Source organism: Lactuca sativa, chromosome 9 (assembly GCF_002870075.4).
Source record: "Lactuca sativa cultivar Salinas chromosome 9, Lsat_Salinas_v11, whole genome shotgun sequence".
Taxonomy (NCBI): Eukaryota; Viridiplantae; Streptophyta; class Magnoliopsida; order Asterales; family Asteraceae; genus Lactuca; species Lactuca sativa.
This window is the reverse complement of record NC_056631.2, coordinates 55,697,291-55,722,399: the sequence shown is the minus strand read 5'-3', so window position 1 is coordinate 55,722,399 and position 25,109 is coordinate 55,697,291. Positions and strand designations below refer to the sequence as shown.

Sequence of the window (25,109 nt, the reverse complement as noted above, 5' to 3'; positions counted from 1 at the left end):
TATTATTTGGATAAAATAAAAAAAAAGAACAAACTTGTAATAAGTAAATAACAATGTATATATATATATATATATATATATATATATATATATATATATATATATATATATATATATATATATATATATATATATATATATATATATATATATATAGTCCATGTAACTAGGGATGAGCATCAGAACCGGGTACCCGCTTTCGGAACCGGAACCGCCTTGGAACTGCCGGTTCCGAAACTGGAACCGCCTTAAGCGGTTCCGGTTCCGGTTCCTAAAGTTACGGAACCGCCTTAAGCGGTTCCGGTTCCGGTTCTCATTTTTTAGGAACCGCTACCCGCTGGGTACCCGCCGGAACCGGTTTATATATATATATATATATATATATATATATATATATATATATATATATATATATATATATATATATATATATATATATATATATATATATATATATATATATATATATATATATATATATATATATATATAGTATGAATATATGCGTGCGCTATTTTGACCGATTTAGAAAATATTGGTCCGATTTTGTCCGTTTTTGTTCCGAATTTATTTGATTCCGACCGAAATAAATTGTGGTTTTATTGAAAATTTTTAATAAAGTTGATGTAACCGGGTTACCCGTTCCCGGAACCGGAACCGCCGGTTCCGGGACTGGTTCCAAAAATTGAAGAACTGCCTAGACCAGTTCCGGTTCCGGTTCTAACTTTCTAGGAACCGTCGGTTCCGGTTCCGATTCCGGTTCCGGTTCTCGCCAAATGAGGCGGGTACCCGCCTACGCTCATCCCTACATGTAACATCATTTTTTTTTGTAGTACTTGTTGCTTTAACAACACAATTATTGGAGTTCTGAAGATACAACAATAATTTGAACTTTTGAATTTCTTATATTTTTTTATTAACAGTTCACATATGATGGTTGATTTACCAAGCAGCATGTCGTACAAAACTAAGAATGTGTTGACGGAATATTGTTTAAGAGTCTTGAATGCACAAATATTCTCTTTCTTGTCTCCTAAATAATAATAAAAAAAGTCTTCTAAAAATATAACTTCTATTCCTTCAACTGTCGTATACGCACCCATAACACCCCAAAAATGGTGGCTTTGATCATTTTCTTTATTTCCTTGACATAATCAAACCACAACCATGTCCTCAAACCCGGTTGACATCCTTCAATCAATAGAACCACAAATGTCTACCTCCTACTTGGACTTCCTTTCGGTGGTCAACATGTCGACAATAGTACTCTGCATGGGCGGTTTGCTGGCGGTGTTGGCAGCCCGATGGCTTAAAAGATGGCAGAACCCTAAATGCAACGGTGTGCTTCCTCCTGGCTCGATGGGTCTCCCGTTCATAGGTGAAACCCTAGGGTTGATCATACCTAGTGCTTCTCTTGACCTCCCTCCATTCATCAAAACCCGAATCAAAAAGTAACATACATTAATTGTTTTAATCTTTATCATGGTTGACTACAAATTGATATTCAAATTAATATCATTATATTTCAGATATGGGCCTATCTTTCGTACAAATTTGGCTGGTAGGCCGGTGATAGTGACTGCGGATCGTGAGTTCAACCACTTCCTCCTCCGGCAAGATGGTAAGTTGGTTGACACATGGTCGCTTGACACATTTGCGGAAGTGTTTGACCAAACAACACAATCTTCAAGAAAATACACGAGGAATTTGACTTTGAACCACTTTGGGATCGAGGCGTTAAGGGAGAAGCTACTTCCTAAAATGGAGAACGCCATAAATGATACACTTCGTGCTTGGTCGAGCCAAGATTCTACCGAAGTGAAAAGCGCAACTATCACTGTAAACCCTTTGGCATACTAGTGCAAGATTTCTTTCTAGCTAGTGCAACATTTTTGGCTTTTCCATGTGGTTTATACAGCTTATGACATTAAATATATATAACCATTGTTTGTTGCAGCTAACCATTGATTTCGCTGCAAAGCAATTGTTTAGTGGTGATCTCGATGATGCACCTCTGAAGTTAAGCGATATGTTCAATAACCTCGTTGATGGCCTTATGTCTTTCCCTTTAAACATCCCGGGAACTGCTCATCACAGGTGCTTAAAGGTATATACATATACATATATGAACAGCTGAACATGATTATTAAACTACAATCTATATATGATGGTTTATTTCTAATGGAATTTGGGAATACACGTAGAGTCACAAGCAAGTGCGTGAACTGATGAGTGAGGTGTTAAGAAAGAGGCGTTGTTCAAACGAGAAACGTGAAGATTTGCTCCATCATCTAATCAACGACATGGACACTGAAGATTTCTTATCAGAAGGGTTCATCATACAGTTGATGTTCGGGCTTCTCTTTGTGAGCTCTGATTCTATCTCAACAACATGTGCCTTAGCTTTCAAGTTTCTCGCTGAACACCCTTCAGTTCTAGATGAATTAACTGTACGTATCTATATCTATATACATATATAAAAGAAGACTTATTTATTGGTATATTCTTGTAAATTTGAAAAAAGGTAATTAAGTCGATGTATTTCAGGCCGAGCATGAAGCTATACTCGAAAAGAAAGAAAACATGGATTCCCCACTTACATGGAGTGACTATAAATCCATGACCTTCACTCTTCAAGTAAAGTAATCTCAATATACCAGTATATGTATATGATGCACATATTTAATTTGTTATTTAATTACTACAAAATTACAGGTTATAAATGAGGTACTCAGGCTAGGAAACATATCTCCGGGACTGCTTCGACGGGCCCTAAGAGACATTTCAATCAATGGTATGCACAACTGGGCCCACAAAGTCTGGTCCAAATCTGGTCCGGTCTTGGCCCAGAGAACCGGGCCGATCAGACCCAGTCCAAGTTTGTTAAGTTGTTCCGACTTATTTTCTGAAAAAAATAGTGGGTCCAAAATTCAACGGTCCCAGCCCAAGTTTGTTAAGTTGTTCTTGATGAAATGTTAACATTTATAAGAATCGAATGTTGAATTTCAGGATATACAATACCTGAAGGATGGGTTATTTTGTTAGCCTCGGCTGCATTACATTTAAACTCAAGTGAATTCGAGGATCCACTCACATTCAACCCAGGACGATGGAAGGTATAAAGATATAAAAGTTATTATACAATAAAAGTTCATAGCTGAAGCTACTAGTTAGTTTCGCTAAACATATCCGGTATCTATCAATTTTATATCTACACAATATATCTAACATAAAATGTAAAATGACAAGAATAGTCCCTAAACTATATATAAATACAAAAATAGCTATACTAATTATTAGTCCCTTGAATCTTATGGTTTCTTTTGCATTTTTAATTATTGTAGGATTTGAACCCAAGTGTGGTCGCAAAAAGTTTCATGCCCTTTGGTTCGGGGATGAAGCAATGTGCCGGTGCCGAATACAGTCGGGTCTTCTTAGCCACCTTCTTACATGTTCTTGTTACAAAATACAGGTATGGATCTCAACATTTTAGGCTTGGTTCAGAACTAGTCTGGTTTGTTTCATGATTATTAACAACTAACTGTTTTGTATAGATGGGAACTAGTCAATGGTGGAAAAATTGTTAGAGCTCCAATTATAAGGTTTCCAAACGGGTTCCATTACAAGATCACACCCAAAACATAACTAAAGGCTTTAGGTTCTTTTCTATTGTACAAAATGTTTTTTTTTAATACAATTTTGATGTATAAATATTGTAATAACTAATAATATGAAAAATAAAATCAATCGTCAACCTCGGCTTTAATCTCCCTTTGAAGTTCCTCTTTATATTCCTCAAAACTACCTCCAAACGCCTTCACATGTCCATCATCAACCACCCAAATTTCACTCTTTTCTTCATCATCACAAACCCTAGATATCAATCTAGAATCATGACTAACAAGAACAACACCACCTGTAAACTCATCCAACGCATCAGCAAGTGCATCAATACTCTGCATATCTAAATGATTCGTAGGCTCATCAAGAAGCAAAATATGTGGTCTAGACATCGAAATCGATGTAAAAACAACTCGGGCCTTTTGCCCACCCGATAATTTGGCAATTGGGCTCAAATGGTTATAACTCACAAGCCCAAATTTCCCAAGTTTGGCCCGAACCGCTTCCTGTTTACTAAACCCGTCTTGATCCGGGTGAAGCCGAAGAAGATATTGAACCGGTGTTTCTCCCATACTCAACAGGTCAACAAAATGCTGCGAGTAACGTCCGATTCTTAACTTTTGACTCCTCCTTACTTCTCCGGTCACCGGAGTTATATCTCCGGCGAGGAGGTTTAGTAAAGTCGATTTTCCGGCCCCGTTTGGGCCCACTATCGCGACACGTGTACCCATATCGATCCCGACGTCAACATTCGAAAGCTTGAAGTCGTCTCTTTCAGGGTAACTAAAGCTTACTTCGATAAGCTGTAACAATGGTGGTGTTAATTCAGTTGGTTCAGGGAAATGAAACTGAACTGTGTAATCTCTCCATTTTTTTGGAGCTTCAAGAATGTCGTCTTCGTCATCAACTTTCCCTTTCCCTTTCCCTTTCCCTCTCCCTTTCTTTCTGGCTTCAAATTTAGCTCGATCTTTCACCTTTTCTTGTTGTTTCTGATTCCCGGATCTTTTAGCAGCTTTCACTTGCTTTTCAAAAGTTTCGAACTTTTTATTCATTTCTTTACGCCGCTGTTCGTATCCATTTTCAAAATCGTCAAAATTTCCGCGGTAGTGATGGAGTTGTAGATCGTGAAGATGGATGATTTCGTTGCAGACGGTGTTTAAAAAGTCGCGATCGTGTGAAACGACAACTAGGGTTTTCTTCCATCGACATAAATACTCTTCTAACCAAAGAACAGCTCGAAGATCAAGATGATTTGTGGGTTCATCTAATAACAACAGTGTCGGTTGCATAAAAAGCGCTTGGGCTAACGAGATTCTCATCCGCCATCCGCCGCTAAACGACTGCGTTGTCCGGTGTTGCATCGCTGTTGTAAACCCTAAACCCGCTAAGATCTTTGAAGCTCTAGCTTCTGCTGAATCCGAACCCATGATTTGCAACTTATCGTATAATCCAGAAAGTTCTTCATCGCTATCGACTTGATTTGATTCGATCAGAGCAACCTTTTCACGGAGCTCATTAAGCTCTTTGTTTGCTGAAACAACAGCTTCAATGGCGGTTTTCTCATTTCCGACTATTTCTTGATCTACCAATAGGACGTCTATGTTTTTAGGTCGGGGAATCTTCTCCCATTTCAAAAGCTTTAAAAGCGTCGATTTCCCCTTTCCATTAGGCCCGATTAATCCATACCTTTTTCCATGAGAGATTTTCACAGTTGTATTCTTCAACAACTCTTTCCCACGAACAAAAACAGATAAATCATCGACTGTTATGTCTTTTACGTTCGCATTAGCTTCATCTTCACCATCAAGAACAGAAGTTCGAGCACCAATCACCACTGTAAATGCATCAGGATCGTCCTTTAGAGCTTCTTCTTTCGCCTGTTCTAACAATTGAGCAACAAGCATTTCTCTCTTTTTTCGTTTCTGCAACTCTTTCTCCGTTGTGGATAAATCAAGACTCGTATCGCTAGCCCTCTGTTTTCTACTGGATTTTTTGGTTTCGTCGTTTTGATATTCATCTTCGGTAGATAGATAGTCTACCGCATCATCTTCGTCATCATCTGAAGATGGAAGATCAATGTCTGGATATGATTGTAACTTTGGACGATGTTTTGGCTTCGATTTACAGGTAGTAGAGCTAGAGGACGATCCTTTCTTTGCTTTATCGAGTTTCTGATCCATGCTGGCTAGCAATGCTGAAACCGGAATCTTCTCTTTTGTTCCTTGTTTATCATTTGTCTTCGTCTTCTTCTTTCCCATTTGATCAGTTGACTGTAAAAATCACCAAAAAAAAACCTCCATGAAAAAGATGTTGAATCTTTTCGACTATACACAATTTAAGTATCAATGCGTTCATGTGAACAATAGTATATCATTAACTGATAAAAACAAGAAATAAATCAAAACCCTGATCACCTATATTCAACGCTTAGAATCAACAATTCTCCAACCTTGAACGTCAAATACTAGGCTATAGTTTTATTAATTAACCCCAAATTCCACAAATTCATAAATCTTGATTAATGAATTACACATATGTTCCGGCACTTAATTACCTGAATTGATTACCCCTTTATCCTGAATAGCTCCGGCGCTTGCGTGAATTGATTGATGAAGTATTAGGATTTTTGTTTCTTGACGCAACGCAACTTGTTATGGGAATCGATTCGATTTGTGTATACCACAAGGTGATGGACTTTGAGACGGGTTGGGTGAGTTGCCTTTTAAAAAAAAAAATTAAATTAAATATTCCATTCAAAAAAATATATAAGTATTAGGCTCATCCCCTTCTTTTGCACATAAAATAAAAGAATATGTAAAAATATTGATATGCGAATTTTGCATGAAAATATTGATATGTGAATGATGTTGAAATGTAAGCAGGTGAATGTAATATGCATTTAAATATCTATTGGCTTAAAAAGTTTATATTACTTTAATTACGTTAATGCAATTTTGCAATACTCTCTACCCGCAACTTTAATAACCAAGTCAGTGTAATATGAATGGTGGAAATTTATATTATGAGGTTGGGATATCCATATACTGATACTAAATAGAAATATTATCCTCATAGGCTTGTCTTCTTTTGGTTTCTCACCTCCATATAAATTGATAATGATTGTTTTTAATTTGTTTTAGTTTTAAAAGTGACATACAATTATAACAACTCAAAGTACATATGTAATGATAGATTTCAATTTGATATAAATGATTTAACATTGATTTTATCTTGAAGCACATTTTTTGATATGACCTACATGTATTATAGATTTTAAAATTAGAGATATTAACAAAAATTACCACTTTTTCTTATATATGGAAAATAACCATTTTTTCATATTTGAAAATTAATCATTTTATCTAGAACACGTCATTCCAGAGTAGTAATGATTGTTCTAGAGTTAATTGGTGACTGGTTTGTAAGATTTGATATAAAGGTTTTCTGAAATCTAATAGCGGATACATTCCGGACGAACAACATACATTTTCACCTGACATACATACATACACTTCAGACAATACAAAATTCTAAATTAACATACATTTTCGGAGTGGAAAAACAGGTTTTATACATGATTGAAAATGAATTTAAGTAATCATTGTACTTGTTTGTAGTTGTGGACAATGAGAGCGAATAGATAATTAAATACATTATATTGCTTCAGATTATACATATTATGGTGTTGATTTAATCAATAATATCAACTTTTGAAAAATCTATCTAATATAACAATATCATGCAAATACAAAGTCATATTGTGTCCTCGTGCAAGATTGACCAAAGCGCAAAGGTCAAGCCCAAAGCAAACATGATGAAAAACAATTTTTTTGTTCTTAACTTAACTTCTACCCTAATAAATAAACATAATTTTGTCAAATGTCAACTTCTTATTTAATTTGACACATGTCATTTTCTTCGAATTTTTAAATTATTTTTTTTCCACTTGTCATTTTTGTATCTTTTTTTTTTCATTTTTGTATTTTTTTTTTAATTTTTATTCAACTTCCACCTATTAAATGTCACCTCATAGCAATTAATGTGAATTAATATATATATATATATATATATATATATATATATATATATATATATATATATATATATATATATATATATAGTAAACCTTCTATTTGTGAATTATTATTTCTATTTAATGAATTCAATTTGTGAATTTATATTAATTTGTATTAGTATAGAATAATTAAGACAATTTACATAAATGGTCATTGTGGTTTATTCTATTTATTGTATTTATTTGGAAAGTTTACTTTAAAAACTACTTAATTTTTACACATTCATATTCAGTATGATTTTTTAACCATGATAATATTTTTTTATTAGTATAGATTGAATTACCTATTCATCATTTCATTTATATTTATTTCAAAATTGTACTTTAGAAAATACGTAATGTCTACACTTTATATTTAACTTTTTTAATCAACCCATATAATTAACCGGTTTCACGCCTAGTTTGATCAACAAATAAGGAGCCTGTGAACTGAAGTGCAAGTTTGGAAACATATGGTCGATAGATGTATTCAAACTATAATGAAAGGATACAAAGTGAAATTTTAGAAGCACGCCTTTAGAAACTAAAAATTGAAGCGCAGGGAGAGTTAGCAGGTCACAGACAGAGGCCTGCCATTGTTTCTTCAGATCAGGAATCTATCAATCCGCTATAACTCTCGGTTAGTTTTTACTCCGTTCCTCCATATCTCATTTGATGCTAAATTGATTCAAATTTTAGGGTTTTAAATCATACTGTTTCCAACTGAGCTTTTTCTCTTCGTGCGCACCAACTGTTTGATGAAACGACTCGATCTTTCAAAGCCAAATTACTCTTTAATTCTTTATTGTTTGTGGGAAAACCCCCCATTTTTATAACTTTCCGATCATGGATTTCTTACAAGAACATAGATCATTCAAACTCATTAAAGAAGGGCAGTTTGTGTATAGATTTGTTGCAGATAAGAGAAGCAATGGCATCCCGCTTACAACTTCCAGCCGATGACTCTGTATTGTTACGTATAACTCATTCTAATCTCAAGACATTCTCTACAGATGCTAGATTCTCACTTGAGGTATCCTACTTTCTGCATTCATCATAGCACCAATCTTAGTCCTTAAAAAAATATTTATCAAATTACTTTTAATTGCTGCTTTTAGAGCACAGTAGAAGCTGTCAAAGACAAAATATGGAAAAAATGTGGCACTTCTGTTGCTTCAATGCGCCTTGAACTATATGATGACACTGGTGTTAAACTATCAGACATAACTGATAATACAAGACCTCTTGGCTTCTACTCTCCACTAGATGGGTGAGTGTGTGTGTGTGTGTGTGTGTGTGTTCTCTTGTGAGTTTTCCTTCTTAATTTATTTTACATTATTGTAGATTCCGGCTACATGTTATAGATCTTGACCCTTCATCTGTAACATCTGGTGGGTGGCTGGAGGATACTTCATTGGTGGAAAAATACAAGATTTCTGATGAAGCATATGATAAACTTGATGGTAATTCTTTTATAAAAAAATCTCATTTTAGCATAAGATAAACATAAATTGTTATATATATGTTTGTAGGCACATACAGAAAGTTTAAAGAAAAGCTTGGACCTCGCAGTAGTTCTGTCCAAGAAAAGGTATTAATTTTATAAAAAAAAAAAAACTAAAAGGGAAGTTGTATTAGATAATTGAAATACTTGTGTAAGTGTGTGTTATATTGTGTTGGTTTGATTGTTGACTTTTTTTTTTTTAAATATTTGACAGATGGGTGATAATTATATGGAAGATATTTCTGCAAATATCAAGGTTATTTGTAACCAAGTCGATTTTGCTGATCAATAATCCCAAGTTGAAATTTACTTATTTGCCCTTTATCATAGGTGGGAGATAGATGTGAAGTTGATCCAGGGGCAAAAAGGGGAATTGTGAAATTTGTGGGTAGGGCAGATACACTTGCACCTGGTTTTTGGGTTGGAATCCAATATGATGAACCATTGGGAAAACACAATGGCATGTAAGTGAAATTATACATAAAACTTTGACTTGTTTTCAGTAATAGAATTGTGGGTATTTAATTTTCTTTTTTTTTTTTAATTCAAAATATTTTTGGTAATGTTGACAGAGTGAAAGGGACACGTTTTTTTGACTGTCCACCACTCCATGGAGCCATGGTTAGACCAGACAAAGTGAAGGTTAGCATGATTTCTTTCAATTTTGTAACTATAGTTCAATATTAACTCCATAAAATGGTATTTTAGTTTTTTACAATTATCTCCTAAATGGTGTTTTATGCAGGTTGGTGATTATCCTGAAAGGGATCCCTTTGAAGAAGAAGATGAAATATGAGAGTTTTTAGTATGTATTTGCTTGTGAAAACATTAGTTTATGTAATGCATTTATGAAATCTTGCATCTTGTGATTGAATTTTATGAAATATTCTTTTTGTTAGAATCCTAAGAATGTCCTTCGACTAGTACTTATGCAAAGCCTAAAAATCTCATTCATTACTCGTGTAAGTGTAAGTTTCAGGTACTAAAAATACGTAATGACACTAAAATCAGCAACACAATTGACGTCTCTTCAAATGTTGTGTAAAATATATTTTGTAAAAAGACTTAATTTAGACAATTAAGATTTAGTAACAGTATAATTTAACCGATAAAAATGGATAAACTTCATCTCTCCTCTTTACTCGAATGAATCATGGTAACATATATTTGTTATTTGTGCTTTTGTGTACTTTATATCTTTGATTTTGGTTAACAATTTTCCTTTGTGTTGCCGTAAGTTGAAACTTTTTATTAAATTATCCGTGTCAAATATAGTGTTGTTTTTGTTTCATGAACAAAGGTGCATAAAACTAAGTTGCATATTCTCCAAGTGGTTTGCCAATTTAAAGAAAAAAAAAGTAATAAAGGGACGTAGTCTTTAAAAGAATTGGTTTTATCATATAAAAAAATTTAACGATACAGCTTGTTGTCTGTTTGTCATCTCACTTATTATATGATGATAACTAAGTGGAAATTTTATAAAGATTCAATTTATGTCTAAAACATAAAAATAAATAACTATTTAGTAAAAACATAATTGGTGAATTCTAGACTTATTTGTCATTAATTTCAGACAAATAGTAGCTTCTACCACCCTGCCTTGTATACGCCTCAATTGGGGGCACCGAGGCTTTGTGGCACTTTTCCACAACCTCTCATTGACGTGAATGCCTCACACGCTGTTTTGAGTTGTCCCCCATTCCATCTTGCATATTCTTCAAATAAATATACCAAACACTTCCAATTTAGAGATTTATCAATTAACAAGCTAGAAAGGATTCCCCGGCATTGCCGGGGTCGGAAGGTATTGCTTTGTAAAGTAAAGTAGCATGTTGAATTGCATTGAGATAATCTAGTAAAGAAAGACAAATAATGTCATCTAATTACATAAGTAAGGAAAATCTAAATCATTATTTGTTGCAATAAATGAGGAAAATAAATAATTGGTCTCACAAATTGAACTTTATTACCATGTATGATAGCGGCCAGAAAACTAATTTGGAAAATATAGACCGTTGGTTTTTGTCCGTTAATGTGAGGGTAATTTGGTCTTTTCAGGTAGTAGGGACTCAATTTGTGATCACCGGTAAACCATATGAACCATTTATGTAATTTTGGCAGTGGTGGTGGTGGTGATGGCAGATGGTGGGTGGTTTTATGGTATTTGGTGGGCATTTTCTAATAAATAAAACATTAATTTAAAACCAAAAAGAGAAATATAAATTAATAAAAAAAATCGGATTATGAGTAAAAGAGTAATTTCGTTTTCCATCGTTGTCCTCAATTTGTTAAATCTGGTAAACCACGCCAATCATGTCATTTTTTCTAACAACAACAACAACAATAATAATACCAACTAATAAAGTAACAATTAAACGAAAACATAGGAACCTACAATGCCACAAATAACCAACGGAAGTAGAGGGACCAAAAAAGACAAAAAGGAAGCAACTTTAAAATGACCAAAATATAGTTGAGGGACAATTTCTGCCAAAAAAATATTAATATGGCTAAATACTAATAATATGTAATAAAAGGTGAAGGTTATGAAAAAATCAAATGAAAGTGAAATGGTTGTTTGTAAACAAAAGCATAAAGGTGAATGGTCAATGTTGTAACATTAATTCAAACAATGGAGGACCAAAATTGCCAAAAAAAAGGATAGTTTAATGTTAAAATTTTTCATAACTTTAATATATATATATATATATATATATATATATATATATATATATATATATATATATATATATATATATATATATATATATAATAAGATATAATCAAAACTGTATACTAAAAAACTGATAAGCAGCATCATCTGAATGGCCCACGTCAACCCACCCTAAGGTTGATCGCAGAACACCAGTAATAATAATAATTTAGGTGTGTCAGGGTTTGAATAATAATTTGGGTGTGTCAGGGTTTAAACCCTGGACTTCATAAATGGAATTTCAAATTTCAACCACTAGGCTGGTAGCGCCCAAAATTGTATACTTAACTAACGTCGATGTTGTCAACCATTACAGTCCCTATCGATGCTATCAAAGATGTATTTGTTGATCCAAGAGCTTATTCATAAGTCGAATCGCAAGCTGATTCAAAAGCCGCCACCTGAAATATGACATTTGAAATCAATCAATAAGAAGAGTTTTGAGATAAGTTCACTGAAACAACAATATCTGACTCGAAACGAAAAGTTATAGTCTTATAAAGCAAATTAGAAGATAAAATAATAATTAAAAAATATGAGACATACTATTTTCCGAGCCTCTATGAGACCCTCGGAAACAAATTTCACTTGACGAAGATTGAGTGCAGAGTTGTATAATATGCGATGTCACACCCTCAGTCGTCGGTGGAATTTTCGGGCGAGTGACTTAAATCGAATATCATACACATAACATATATTAAACATTACAACTTCCACTTAAAGTTTTTCACCACATATCTCGTACTTATATATTACATTATTACATGTTTCACTACGAATCTTTGTTGACGCGAAAAGAGAACATAACACATAATTTATAATAGAAACATAAGTTGGTGATCCCATACTCCTTGCGTGAAATTTATGCCTTAATTTTCTGAGAATACATGTTAAAATACGTCAACAAATTTGTTAGTGAATTCTACAGGTTTTGACTCCATATATATATATATATATATATATATATATATATATATATATATATATATATATATATATATATATATATATATATATATATATATATATATATATATATATATATATATTGAAAGAGTTGTGTATATAAAACGACAATCTTTATTCATTTTTCGAGACAACAAAATAACCGTTTTCCCCCTTTTTGAGCTTTATTTAACTGTCACATAATTCATATAAGAATTAATAATTAAATATATTTTTGGATCCCCAATTTATCATTTGTTAATTATTACTTACGGTTTGTATATCAGTTAGTTTGAAATCTACGGGATATCAGTAAGGTAAACTCCTCTTACTTTCCTTAATCCTTAACTGAATCATACTAATAGTTAATTTGAAAACCAACGGGGTATTTGGTCCCTGAATAGAATTTGTTCCGATTTCCGTACAATATTGGGGTTTCTAGGTTTATACAATGATTTATAACCAAACTAATGACACCACACTCTTGCACCGACACCTTAATAGGGCATTCTCAAGCCATTCACCTTAGGATAACACAAGGTAATGTTCAAATGGTACTAACGTCAATGCCAAAATCCGTCTCGTTAGACGTAATTGTAGCTAGCAACTCCCAGGCGGACGGTCGAACCATATATGATCATTAATATGACACTTATACTTGTCGTTAGTCGTTATCTGCGGATTAACAGTTATAATCGAGAGGGTTTTTACCAAGGAACTTTGCGGTTTTGGATTTACCCTGTAAAATGGTTCATATTTGAAAACCCGGATATGGTAGGTTGTAACGGTGAACGTAGGTGTATACAATTTATAGGTTACAAAAATCATGTACTTATTGAAAAGCTCTTTAATATTAAAGGTACATGCAATGGATTTTATCACCAAATTACCGAGGATCACGCGGGGTGTCGACGCAATATGGGTGATTGTGGACCGGTTGACGAAGAGTTCTCACTTTCTTGCTATCGGTGAGAGCTCTTCCTCCAGAACCAAATAAACTTTTTCTTTATGCTTTGAAAAACCATAACATCTTTGTTTGTGAAAAATCCCAGTATAATAAAACATTTTTCGGAACATGACACCTTTTTTTATCTATACACCAAATAAGGCGAATTTAGATCCTCATTCATGATAGATATTTAAATCATCCTTATCACTCCGAAACGTTTACATGCTAGTTCTAATGTCGTCATCATACTCCCCCTCAAACTTATATGTATTTCGATCATGCTCCCCCTCAATAGTTGAATCATGAATATGATATGGTGACTGTGAACTCAAGTGCTACCCCTCCACTTGACCATCCTGCGAAACAGGTGTGCTTTCGACATTCATTGGTTTTGGGGCCCATTTAGAAAGTTGGGTCGTATTAGGCCTTGGGATGCCTTTTAGGAAATTAGGATTTTTGAGCAAATGGGTTGGGCCATGATTTTTTGGGCCAAGTAAGAAAATGGTAAAATGGTCATTGAAGTTAGTCAAATAGATCATCGATTCGTGGAAGTGGATACCGGTTTTTGATGGTGAGTTTATTTAATTCCCTATAGTCGATGCACATCCTGAAGGATCCGTCTTTCTTTTTAACGAAAAGAACCGGAGCTCCCCACGGCGGGAAAGGTCCTACTATGTAAATCCCCCATTGGTGAAAGGTCAGGGTTTGATGATGTTGGTCAACGGTGTGGCCGGTTGATTTTGGAAAGGAGCGAATGTCTAGCATTCATTGCATTTCTTGGTTAGGGCTGCGACATCGTTGAATTGTAGTCTGTTTTCAGTCGTCATAAATCGGAAATCGGGAAACAACGCATAGACAGAGAGAATGATTAAAATCCATGTCTCGGTCTATACGATATCTAGAATGGAGAAATATATGATCCCTACTTGTTGAATCGTACACAAAGGCAAGGTTTCCCAGCCCAAAATACCACTATCACACATTTGACAGTTTAAGTCCCCTTTGTTCAATTAATCTCTTTTAGTCACCAAATTAATTCCTAATTAATTTATGACTAATATTAATTAAATAATATGATTTCTCTTTTAATATATATATATATATATATATATATATATATATATATATATATATATATATACACGCCATTCATTTTAATTCACATATACTCAAAATGTATTCCAATAAACCCAAATCTTCCAACCAAAATGCTCCGGTAGCAAGAGCCAAGTTTGCATCATTTTTCTTGAGAACAGGAGCTGAAACATGTTTTTTTGAAGAGAATGCAGCTTGATACTGAAACATTGACGATTGAACACTTTGCATGGGTGGAGTGACATAAGAGAGGGATTAAGGTAGTAAGAATGATATCATCAACATACAAGAGAAGATAAATATGGTCGTTACTTGAATGATAAGTGAAAAGAGAGCAATCAAAGCGACTGCTAGGGAAACCTAAAGAGGAGATGAAGACAACAAACCATTGTTACCAGGAACGATTGGTGTAATTCTTGAGGTTGTCCCATCGTCTGGAATTTTCATCACCAACCGAGTTGAAGTAGAATTGATGAGTGAAGATACGCATGGAAGAAGTCCTAGTAAAGTCTAGGAAAATTTGTCCTTTGATCAATTAAGGTTCATTGGGCCCATTAGGGTTTCACTAGGCCCATTAGTCACATGTTTGGGCTTTTAGGTCAATTAGGGCTTTATTCGGCCCATTAGGGTTTTATTGGGATCATTAGGGTTTCAAGCATCCCGAACGAATCAAACACATTACCTGGTCTCAACTGCTGAACGCATCTTCGATATAGAGACTATTCAATCTCATTCAGACAAGATGAGAATTGAATGTGCAGAGTCGAATGCCCAGGTAGCAAAGATGGAAGCTGACAAGTGCAGTTCGGAGGCCCAACAACATGGGGTCTATCAGGCCAGGGGTCCGACTCGTGTTAGTTCATGCTTGTTATCATGTTGTTTTGTTTGAATACGGATCTGAAGTTTGGGACCTTAAATCCCACTGGAAAGGACCGAATACGTGGAAACTCGTCGAGTCGTTCTTGTGACTCGGCGAGTTGGGACCTCCAGAAGCTTTTATTAGATATTGTTAGGTTATTATCCTACTAGGCGCACATAAGTGTGAAATTTTTGTTTTGTTCATAGTTATTTAGTCCCATTAAGTTTAAAATGAAAATTTTGTATGAAAATTAACGGTGTTACAAGTTGGTATCAGAGTCTTGGTTCGAGGGATTCAGATGTGCTCTCGGGTATGTCTAAACTCAAACTGAGGATTAGAAAATTTTCTAAAAAGAAAGGTATTTGCCTACAAAGCGAATCTAATGATCCTCATAGCTTTAACGTTGCTAATAAGTTTCTCTTTCTCGTCCTGAGGCACATCCTTCACGTCAAGAAGCAGGTGGTTGTAATCCTAGCTCTGACATTCATTGTTAGTAATTTACTAAAATATTATAATTGTTTGTCGTATAGGGAAACGACATTCGGTAATGCCAATAACTTATGGAATTTATATATTAGTTGCATTTTAATGTCGCATTACTAAAATATCATGTTTTTTTCTCCTTTTCTTTCTAGTTCTATTCCCTTCTCTCCTTAAAATGGAATTGGGAATACAAGTTTATACACAAACCATACCAAATGTGTACTTTGAAAGAGAATCATTACAAGAAGTGTTTTGCGGATTTAGTTACCAAGAAGAACAACATGACGTACCAACTAGACCCATCTTTGACATTCCAGAAGCCTTATGCTAAAATCAAAGTGAGGCCCCATAATTTTCATTTTGTAAAATATCATTAAGTTGTTTTGCTACCGTTAAATTCAAAACTTACAAATGTTAACAAAAATCTCGTAAATTCACTACCACAACATAATGTCTTCACTCGTTAGTTATAAGTTGTAATTGTTACAAGCAATTATTCAAATAAAAAGATAAAAATTTAAAGGATTATTATTTTCTAAACACCAATCTTCTAGTATTTTTATAAGAAAATTCATCTATTACATTCATAAACAATATTATCAAGAAATTCATTCTCAACTGAAATTAAGCCAGACCGTTTAATCTCTCTTGAGAGATGGTCGAGCACATATAAGATTTTAAAAGCTTTAATTTTGAAAAACTTTTTTTCGGTTGATGCAATTATAATAAGAACGGTCAACAATGTTTGTATGATAGACAAGAAAATAGATAAGTGTTTATCCTTTACAAGAAATTTAGTATTTCGTTAATTGTATTATTATTATGTTCAAATGATAAATGTTTTTGTAACAATTTGAATTTGCTGAACAAATCATTAGCATTGATGTCTATGGCCATTTTGCAAACTTTTTTCAAGATTTTTACAACTTTCTTTTAATTCACTAGTATTTTGTGATTTCAACTTTTTTATTGTGAATAAGAAACCAAAAAGATATTCGTATTGTTTGTATTGTTCAAACTTTTCCTCCAATGAACCAATAGCTTGATCAACTATGTACACAAAATATTAAATCATTATTGACTCATGAGTTGAAAAGTTAATGTATTTGTTTTGATGACCCAACATCACTCTCGTCGTATTTGTTTTTAAATTGTTCTTTTTTTTTTCAACAAACACCGGATCAATTCCTAAATAAGAAGTTATAGCTCTCGCATAATCCCAAGGCTTGTCAAACTCATTCTCTCAATAGTCATTAAAAAAACTAAAAAATTGCTCTAACGCTACTCTTTGTCTCATCAATACGCACAGTCTCAAATTAAATTTGTTTGTTTGGGTTGTTTACTTTAACCAATATATGATACCATATAACCATAACAATTATAAAGACAAATTTGTCAAGTTCTTATTCTGTTAGACAAGTAGTTTCACTTTTGATCTTTAATTATATATGTGTCTTCATTAACAAGTTTATAATCAATAAACATATGTTAATTGGATCCTAATTACATAATCTACACAATCAAAAACCTTGAAACAGTGATCAATTAGCAATAAATAATCAATAAAGTAACCAAAACCATCACCTTCACAGTCGATAGGAGAAGAAAGCATCAACTAATCGATCCAAGACCTATCAAAACGGGTTAATCCGGTTTTAACCGGTTCGACCGCGGTTTAGGGGAAACCCGGCCGGTTCGATTCGTTCCGTATTTTTACAAAAAAACGTTCTCAATTGACCTGCCTTCTACCCCTGGTCATGGTCCAACTGGTTGAACCGGCCCGGTCGACCCGGGTTTTAAAACATTGCTTGAGTCCCTGCCTCCCTGGAAGCTACAACCTACACTTTCACTTTTTCATTAACATATTTTATAAATAACGTTTTATACCGTCTTCCATTTATTCATACACTTGTAGAATAATTTTCATTTAGAGGGCTTTTTGTGAAAGCAATACTCTTTATTTTCTAATTAACATACTATGTAAACAACGTTTTAAGTACTCAAATATTCAGATTATATTCTAAAGATAATATACTAATCTAAAATTATGAATCAAATTGAAGCGCTTTGGGCGTGTTCGGCACGGAGCGTTTTAGAGCTTTTAGCTTCTAGCGTTTGACAATACGCTCTGATTTGAACAGAAAGCTCTGTTTGGAACTACAAGCTTCTAGATTTAGTTTAAACAAAACGCTCCAAATCCAAATGTTACTTCATGTAGCGTTTAACAAAACGCTACAAGCTACAAGTTACCCGCTACCTGTCACAAACTATCCGCTACCAACTACTTTTATTGAACATGTCCTTTGTATGTGATTTATGATGATAATAAATAAATAATTATGGCAAGTAATCAAACATTCATGTTATATTCTAACGAAGGAAAATAGGACAATGAGTTGGTTCCAACTTGAAAATGATGACGAGTAAAATGACATTTTCTCGTGGAAATTAAGAGAATTATGAACAATTTGTATCACACTAATGTTTAGGGAGTGGCCTGAGAAACACAACACCTATAATTGTAAGTAATCAATACACCCAAACAATCTCACAAGTAGTCACAAATACTGCATGGTACTCAAACTATAGAAGAATGAGAAATGTCGTGTTTCTTACTCTTATACGATAGCAAAATCTCAAAAAAACAAAAAACAAAAAAAAAACAAACAGTAGTAGCTTGTGATCATTGGGATCATCATCCAAATCAACATCACTATAAGTTTGCAATTCTATAGAGGATGTTGAAAGAAACAAGACTCTGAAACTCAGTGTCTCAAAGTCTCAAAATGAAAATAATAGCTCTCCAATGAATAGTAGTATGAGTAGTACGTTACAAACTAATTAACCATATAAATAGTATTGTACAAACTCGGATCTAGTAGAGGAACACCATAGGTTAGAGAATAACGTGTGTTGGTTTCAAGGGGCATGTCAACAATCATGTTCTTAAAGAGACATACACACCAAACATATTAGAAATATACTTCGATAGAAACAAAAGATAAACCTTTTGGGATTGGGTGACCTTAATCCATAAATATTAATGTAGCATTCTCATCTCTATATAACAACACGCTATGCCAAATCACGTTTTAGAGACTCAGTGTCATCATAGTCATAATTGGTGATGATCATATCATCTACATATGAGGATAATAGAATCTGATATGCATTTATGTATTTGAAAAACAATGTCGAGTCATGATAAGAAAACCAAGAAAAATAATCATCTACAACTTCTCAAACAAAGCACATATGACTTGTTTAATACCTTATATGGATTTATGAATCAGACAAACTTCATCGGGATCATAAGCAATACATGAGGAGGTGTTATATTGGTCATATACATGTGAATAACCCACAAGCTATATTATCATGTAAGGGTTTATTTCGAAAACAATTTGGTTTGTGTAAGGATGTGCAAGTGTATGTCTAAGAAGGGTTTTTCATCCAACCATTTTGACTATCCACACTTGACAATGCTTATTAGAAAACATTTCAACCACAATACCGTCTGGTAAATTAATTTACCGTGAGACAAGATGATATAAAATGAAGGATTTAGCAAAGTCCAATATACAATAAGTATTTTCAACTTAGAAAAAAGGGGTTCGTTAATCTTTGACATTTGGTCCAATCCAAAAAATTGACTAGAATTCTATATTTATGTAACAACCCATTCAATAAATCTAACTAATTGGCGAATGATGAAACATTGTATGTCTTTTCAAAATGTTCACTTTACAAGACTCACGGGTCACTTTATATAATACATTACAAAAAAATAATTAATACTTATCATTTAAAAAATAAATTCTTTGTGTATCATTAAACACTTGTCTAATCATGCGTATGTGATAAGAAAACTAATTTGACTTATAAACCTATGATAAGGCTAGGGAGTAGCCTCGAGCTCGACAGCCGCTAAGCTAGCTCGGCAAACACCATTCTCTCCCCTTATAGATAAGATGTTGTTGACTCTCTCTCTCCTTACTATCTTCTTCTTCTTCCCCACTCCCCGGAAAGAAAATTTATCCATCCTTGGTAGCTCAGTTCTTCTTCTTCTTCTTTTTCTTCTCTTCTTCCCCACTCCCTAGCCATGGAAAAAGTTTTCTCCATCCTTGGTAGCTCGGTGAGATCAACACCAAACCCCCCTCCCCCTCCAACCTAAGAGGTGAATTTTTCAATACTCACTGTATTACTAACAATTTAAATGTATTGGTGTAAGCCAAACTTGGATAATGAATGATACTATTACAAAATTATGGATCTATAAAAGTTATTTTTGCAAAAATCTGTCGGGTATTTGAAGTTTTGTTGGGATGTCAATGCTCAAGCCTAGTCAAAATTTTGAAGTTCCTACTAAGTGAAATCAGACTATTTTTTATGCTTGAAAGTTTGTTAAAGGCAAAAAATACATTTAAGCATTTATTGTTGGTAATTTTAGAGTCACCGAGCATTTTATGTAATTAGAACTGAAATGTGAGCTAAGGGGCTTATCATTTGTACTTTATATTATATGTTATGTAAATGAGGAGTGGAGGCATATATATGATCGAATTATAAGCGGGTATGGCAGAATGGCTGGGGCAATGGGGCAGCGCCCTTAGCGGAGTCCAAGGAGTAGAGACCCTGGTGGTGGCAGGTGGGGTCGAGGGGCAGTGCCCTCGTGGGGTTTGGGGTAGCGCCCCAAAAGGTCTTCGGAAATTTAAATTAGTTACTTTATGGAAAATCCAAATTCTAGTGGGTGATTATGGTAAAACTGATAAATCTTATCAATTTTGGAAACCATTGATCGTGCCATTAATTATGTGATTCTCCTAACTAATTTAGAAGACAAGAAACCGTATATGTCTAATATAAATACGACTCTTTAATTGAGCCGTAAAAGAACCCTTCTCAACTCTTCTTATTCTATACAAACTCAAAACCCTTTGGCGATTTAACTTGTGTTTCTGTGCCTAGATACACAAGTGTCGTTTTGGATTATCCTAGACATGATTTCTAGTAACTCAGGCATAGGATAGAAATATCAGTTCGAAAAGTGAACTTACACGATCCAAGAGAAATTTGGTTCTCCGTCATCACCCTACATACCCCCAACATTTACGAGCTAGTAGGGAGGCAGTGAAGGGGTAAATTGAGTGATTATGAAGGGAGAATGCTTGAGGACTGAATTTATGTATGATATGTTAGAAGTTTGTGAACATACATCAATACATTTATCTTATGCTTATTATAGTACTAGTAGTTTAATACTTACTCATATTTATTTAAGGATTAATAAATTTAAATGATATGAAATTGTTGGTTAATTTCTAGAAATTAGTTATGTCTCATTCATTTTAATATCAATTCAAACACAGAAAATTTAGATGTATTTGGATAATCAATCTTGATGTTTGGTGTAGGAGATAAAGACATGAATCTCGTTATGATGTCCCAATTTGATGGAGATTTACACAGAAGATTTATATTGGTGTTGTTGGGGATTTATTTATTTTATAGCCCAGCGGTATCCGGTGTTGCCCTGTCTTCTTGAGGTTAAGGGTTCCAGTCTCGCAATGGACATAGGTGAAATAATTTAGGTGTATTTTGTTTATTTGTCGTTTCAAAAAAAATATATGGGGTACCAATTATATCATATTGGCATAGATAGATACATCATATATCACTAAAAATATATAGAGTACCGACTACGTAATTTACATAAATGGTCCTAAGGCCATACATATATATGGAGGAAATATTACAAGAGAAATATCAAAGAAAATATATGAACCAATTTGACATAACTAATGAAAATTAGATTTGCAAAATATTTTAGGAACTTGCCTAATGTATTTATGAGAAACTAAATTTTTTTTTAACGACAAACTAACTAATCTACTCCTAAATAACCACTTATGTCTCAACTAAATATCCTCCATTTTTTTCCTATAAATCCTTATATCCAATTAAATACTGACATATGTAATATTTAATGTTCATTTAATAAAATTTAATGATATTTTAATATATCAATATGACATATATCATCATTTAATTTGGTAAGATGATTTGTAGTAATAAAAGTAAAGGATATTTAATTTCTTGTATTTATGTTGTCGCCTCAAATCCAACTATAAATGTTTGTGGAAATAATATAGTTAATGTCGTAGCCCAAAATTACAAAGAATCCTCATTTGCGTCGACCAGAATAAATTTTGTTAATATGTTATTTGAAGTTTATCTTGAAAAATATAGAACTCTATATGTTTATAATATAAGCTTATTTGACGCTTAGCATGACAAATATAGAGCCACTTTGTGAGTACACAACCTTATGGGGAAGGATAAAGAAGCATTAACTATTTGTACATCGTCAAATATTTCACTACAAATTTATAATAACCTCATAAAAAAGCTTGTAAATAGGCACAAACAAATACCACATTCGTGAATTAGGAAATGTGCATTTGATCAAATTTTATACAGTTTATGACTATTGAATAATGCAAATATTTATATATTTTGGCACGATAAAAAGAAGCTTAAAAACAATTTATGATTTTGGATGTAATGGATCGTGATCTACTACCTGTCCAAGCTTGTATGTTAGCTTCATAATCCATTTTTTGGCTATTGTAACAAGAATTACAATACAATTGATGGAGGTGTGCATTTTATTTAGAAGATTACTTAAATGGGGTGAAACAGATACACCACGTTGTATCATTTGAGCGTGAAATTGAGAAGTTCGAAGATGAGATATTAAAGAAAGATGAAGACAATATCCCGAAGAATGCCAATGACAAAAGTTTTCCAAAATGAAGACAAATTTTAATATCCATGACCAAGACTATGCTAATATTCATCATCTAAGACAGAGATGATGACAATATTCATGATGAAGATGATGTCTAACACAAACGAAGATGATGACAATATATTTGCAAATAATGTATTCTTATAGAAATTTAAGTTTCATTTTTTTTTAATATGTATGTGATCGGAGTAGAGAGATTGTTAAAACTTTTTACGGGATAATGACTTAAAAAGTAATATATTTTTCGATTTGTACATATTTAGTCACTGAATTTTTTTTTCGTCCACATTTACCTCCTTAAACTTGTTAAATTGTACACATTTAGTCATTATGACCGGCTACTCCAGGTTATCCGGTAAAAATAACTTAATAGGGTAATATATTTATCACTTTGTACACATTTAGTCCTTAATATTTTTGTACATATTTAATCCTTAATATTTTTTTATTGTAAAATAAGTCATTTTTGTTTTTTTATTCATTCAATACTTATAAATGATTTCTTTAGGTTTTTCTCGCGACATCTTATGTAGGATAGCCATATGGTGGTGGGATAGTTTCAGTTGGTCCTGCTATATGTTATAGACCAAGATACCTGGTGCGGGACAGCTATAAGCTGTAGGTACGAAGACTCGAGAAGAGCGATTGGATTAAGGCATCATGCCAACAAACCCTCGGTATTCCAGTCCGATGACTGATTGGACCTGTTGCATGTTGGCATTCCAGTCCGATGACTGTTTGGGCCAAGGTATAACAATCTAATGAGTGTGGGTATGTTATGCATGATAATATGTTTGTTGTGTTGGGTATTCTGGGGGAAACTCACTAAACTTTGTGTTTACCCAGTTGTTTATGTTTTCAGGTTCTATCGTTGGTCGTGGGAAGGCAAATACATCAATGTACACACTGATCAACATTATTGAGGATTACGCATTTCTTATATTACTCTAATTTTCGATAAATGTATTTTGGAATAAACGTTTTTTCTTAATAATGGATTTATAATTTGGGAGTTTTGCCTTATTTAAAAATGAAATTTTTTGGTTGTGAAAATGAGACATTACACATAAACATCAACAGCCCCACACACTTCATCAATGATTGTCCCACATAAGATGTCGTGAGAAAAACCTAAAGAAAACATTCATAAGTACTGAATGTGTACAAAAACAAAAATGACTTATTTTGAAACAAAAAATATTAAGGACTAAATGTGTACAAAAATATTAAGGACTAAATGTATACAAAATAAAAAAATATATTACTCTATTAAATCATTTTTCCCGGCTAACCTGAAGTAGTTGTTCATAATGACTGAATGTGTATAGTTCAACAAGTTGAATGGGTAAATATGGACGAAAAAAAAGCTCAGTGATCAAATGTGTATAAATCGAAAAATATATTACCCTTTTAAGTCATTATCCCACTTTTTTATTTTTAGTAGTTTTAGAAAAACAAAGGGTTATTATCACTGTAGCCCAACAATGTTTAGTATATTGGTTTAAATGGTCCCTCGTGATTTTATTTTTTTTTGGCTTTAAAGGTACGGACTTGTGTTTTACCTGTTAATTTGGTACCTTTACCCATTTTCGAAAGTTACAATGCCTTGTCAATTGCCAACTAGGCAGGTGAGTCAACAATGACTCAGTGGTGACTTGACTCATCGTTGCCACGTAAGCCAAAACCTAATTGCCACGAAGATAGAACTAATCCATTAGTTTACATCAGGACGTGAGGGCTTACGAACAGTAACAATGGAGCTTCTTCTTCGTCGCTAACGCGATCTACTTCTCCTATGTTGTAATTCCAAAACCAAAATCTTGGAAAGTGTAGGTGAGATTTCATGATGTGGTGGTGGGTGTAAACAGAGAGAAGGGGGTGGCAGTGGTGACTGGATTTTCCCGTGTGATGGTGGTATGAAAGATGATGAAGTTGGTGGTGTGTGTTTGTGTGGGTTACCAGGTGTGTTTGTATGTTTGTGTGAGTTCTGATAGCAGCAAAACCACCACTGATTCACAACCTCCAAAAATCACAACACCACTACCTCTTATTTGGGTACACATAAATCGATGGGT

The 25,109-nt window shown here is 33.6% G+C and overlaps 3 protein-coding genes and 1 long non-coding RNA gene across 6 annotated transcripts; 3 read left to right on the top strand and 1 right to left on the bottom strand.

Moving 5' to 3' along the window:
- The first annotated feature begins 1,251 nt into the window (after positions 1-1,251).
- Positions 1,252-3,645, top strand: LOC111903905 (cucurbitadienol 11-hydroxylase). Its single transcript, XM_023899679.2, has 9 exons — positions 1,252-1,451; positions 1,530-1,839; positions 1,958-2,107; positions 2,205-2,450; positions 2,548-2,637; positions 2,716-2,794; positions 3,010-3,116; positions 3,345-3,472; positions 3,555-3,645. The coding sequence occupies exons 1-9, from the start codon at positions 1,252-1,254 to the stop codon at positions 3,643-3,645; spliced, it is 1,401 nt and encodes a 466-aa protein (XP_023755447.1).
- On the bottom strand, positions 3,563-6,372 carry LOC111903884 (ABC transporter F family member 4). 2 transcript variants are annotated; one of them, XM_023899657.3, is made up of 2 exons: positions 6,176-6,372; positions 3,563-5,891 (listed from the first exon to the last, which is right to left on the bottom strand). In XM_023899657.3, the coding sequence occupies exon 2, from the start codon at positions 5,877-5,879 to the stop codon at positions 3,744-3,746; it is 2,136 nt and encodes a 711-aa protein (XP_023755425.1). In that variant the 5' UTR covers positions 5,880-5,891; positions 6,176-6,372; the 3' UTR covers positions 3,563-3,743. The 2 variants fall into 2 exon arrangements, with proteins under 2 accessions (XP_023755425.1, XP_023755426.1); XM_023899658.3 differs by lacking the exon at positions 6,176-6,372 and adding an exon at positions 6,036-6,165.
- Positions 6,373-8,157: 1,785 nt separating this feature from the next.
- LOC111903882 (tubulin-folding cofactor B) lies at positions 8,158-10,080 on the top strand. Of its 2 annotated transcripts, none has more exons than XM_023899656.3 (9): positions 8,158-8,315; positions 8,584-8,708; positions 8,794-8,945; positions 9,020-9,138; positions 9,208-9,266; positions 9,394-9,435; positions 9,510-9,643; positions 9,752-9,821; positions 9,925-10,080. In XM_023899656.3, exons 2-9 carry the CDS (start codon positions 8,607-8,609, stop codon positions 9,973-9,975), a joined length of 729 nt encoding a protein of 242 aa, XP_023755424.1. In that variant the 5' UTR covers positions 8,158-8,315; positions 8,584-8,606; the 3' UTR covers positions 9,976-10,080. The 2 variants fall into 2 exon arrangements, with proteins under 2 accessions (XP_023755424.1, XP_023755423.1); XM_023899655.3 differs by having other exon boundaries at positions 8,162-8,315; positions 8,573-8,708.
- A 9,909-nt stretch (positions 10,081-19,989) lies between these two features.
- On the top strand, positions 19,990-21,870 carry LOC111903881 (uncharacterized). The gene is made up of 2 exons (XR_002854339.3): positions 19,990-20,400; positions 21,638-21,870. It is a non-coding gene; the product is annotated as an uncharacterized LOC111903881 (long non-coding RNA).
- Positions 21,871-25,109: the final 3,239 nt, after the last annotated feature.

Excerpts from the sequence above, each read along its gene's own strand:
- LOC111903905 (XM_023899679.2), top strand. The coding sequence starts at position 1,252 with ATGTCGACAATAGTACTCTGCATGGGCGGTTTGCTGGCGGTGTTGGCA. Across the intron at positions 1,840-1,957 it reads TGAAAAGCGCAACTATCACT|CTAACCATTGATTTCGCTGC; the intron begins GTAAACCCTTTG and ends TGTTTGTTGCAG. Across the intron at positions 3,117-3,344 it reads TCAACCCAGGACGATGGAAG|GATTTGAACCCAAGTGTGGT; the intron begins GTATAAAGATAT and ends TAATTATTGTAG.
- LOC111903884 (XM_023899657.3), bottom strand. The coding sequence starts at position 5,879 with ATGGGAAAGAAGAAGACGAAGACAAATGATAAACAAGGAACAAAAGAG.
- LOC111903882 (XM_023899656.3), top strand. The coding sequence starts at position 8,607 with ATGGCATCCCGCTTACAACTTCCAGCCGATGACTCTGTATTGTTACGT. Across the intron at positions 8,709-8,793 it reads ATGCTAGATTCTCACTTGAG|AGCACAGTAGAAGCTGTCAA; the intron begins GTATCCTACTTT and ends TGCTGCTTTTAG. Across the intron at positions 9,822-9,924 it reads TTAGACCAGACAAAGTGAAG|GTTGGTGATTATCCTGAAAG; the intron begins GTTAGCATGATT and ends TGTTTTATGCAG.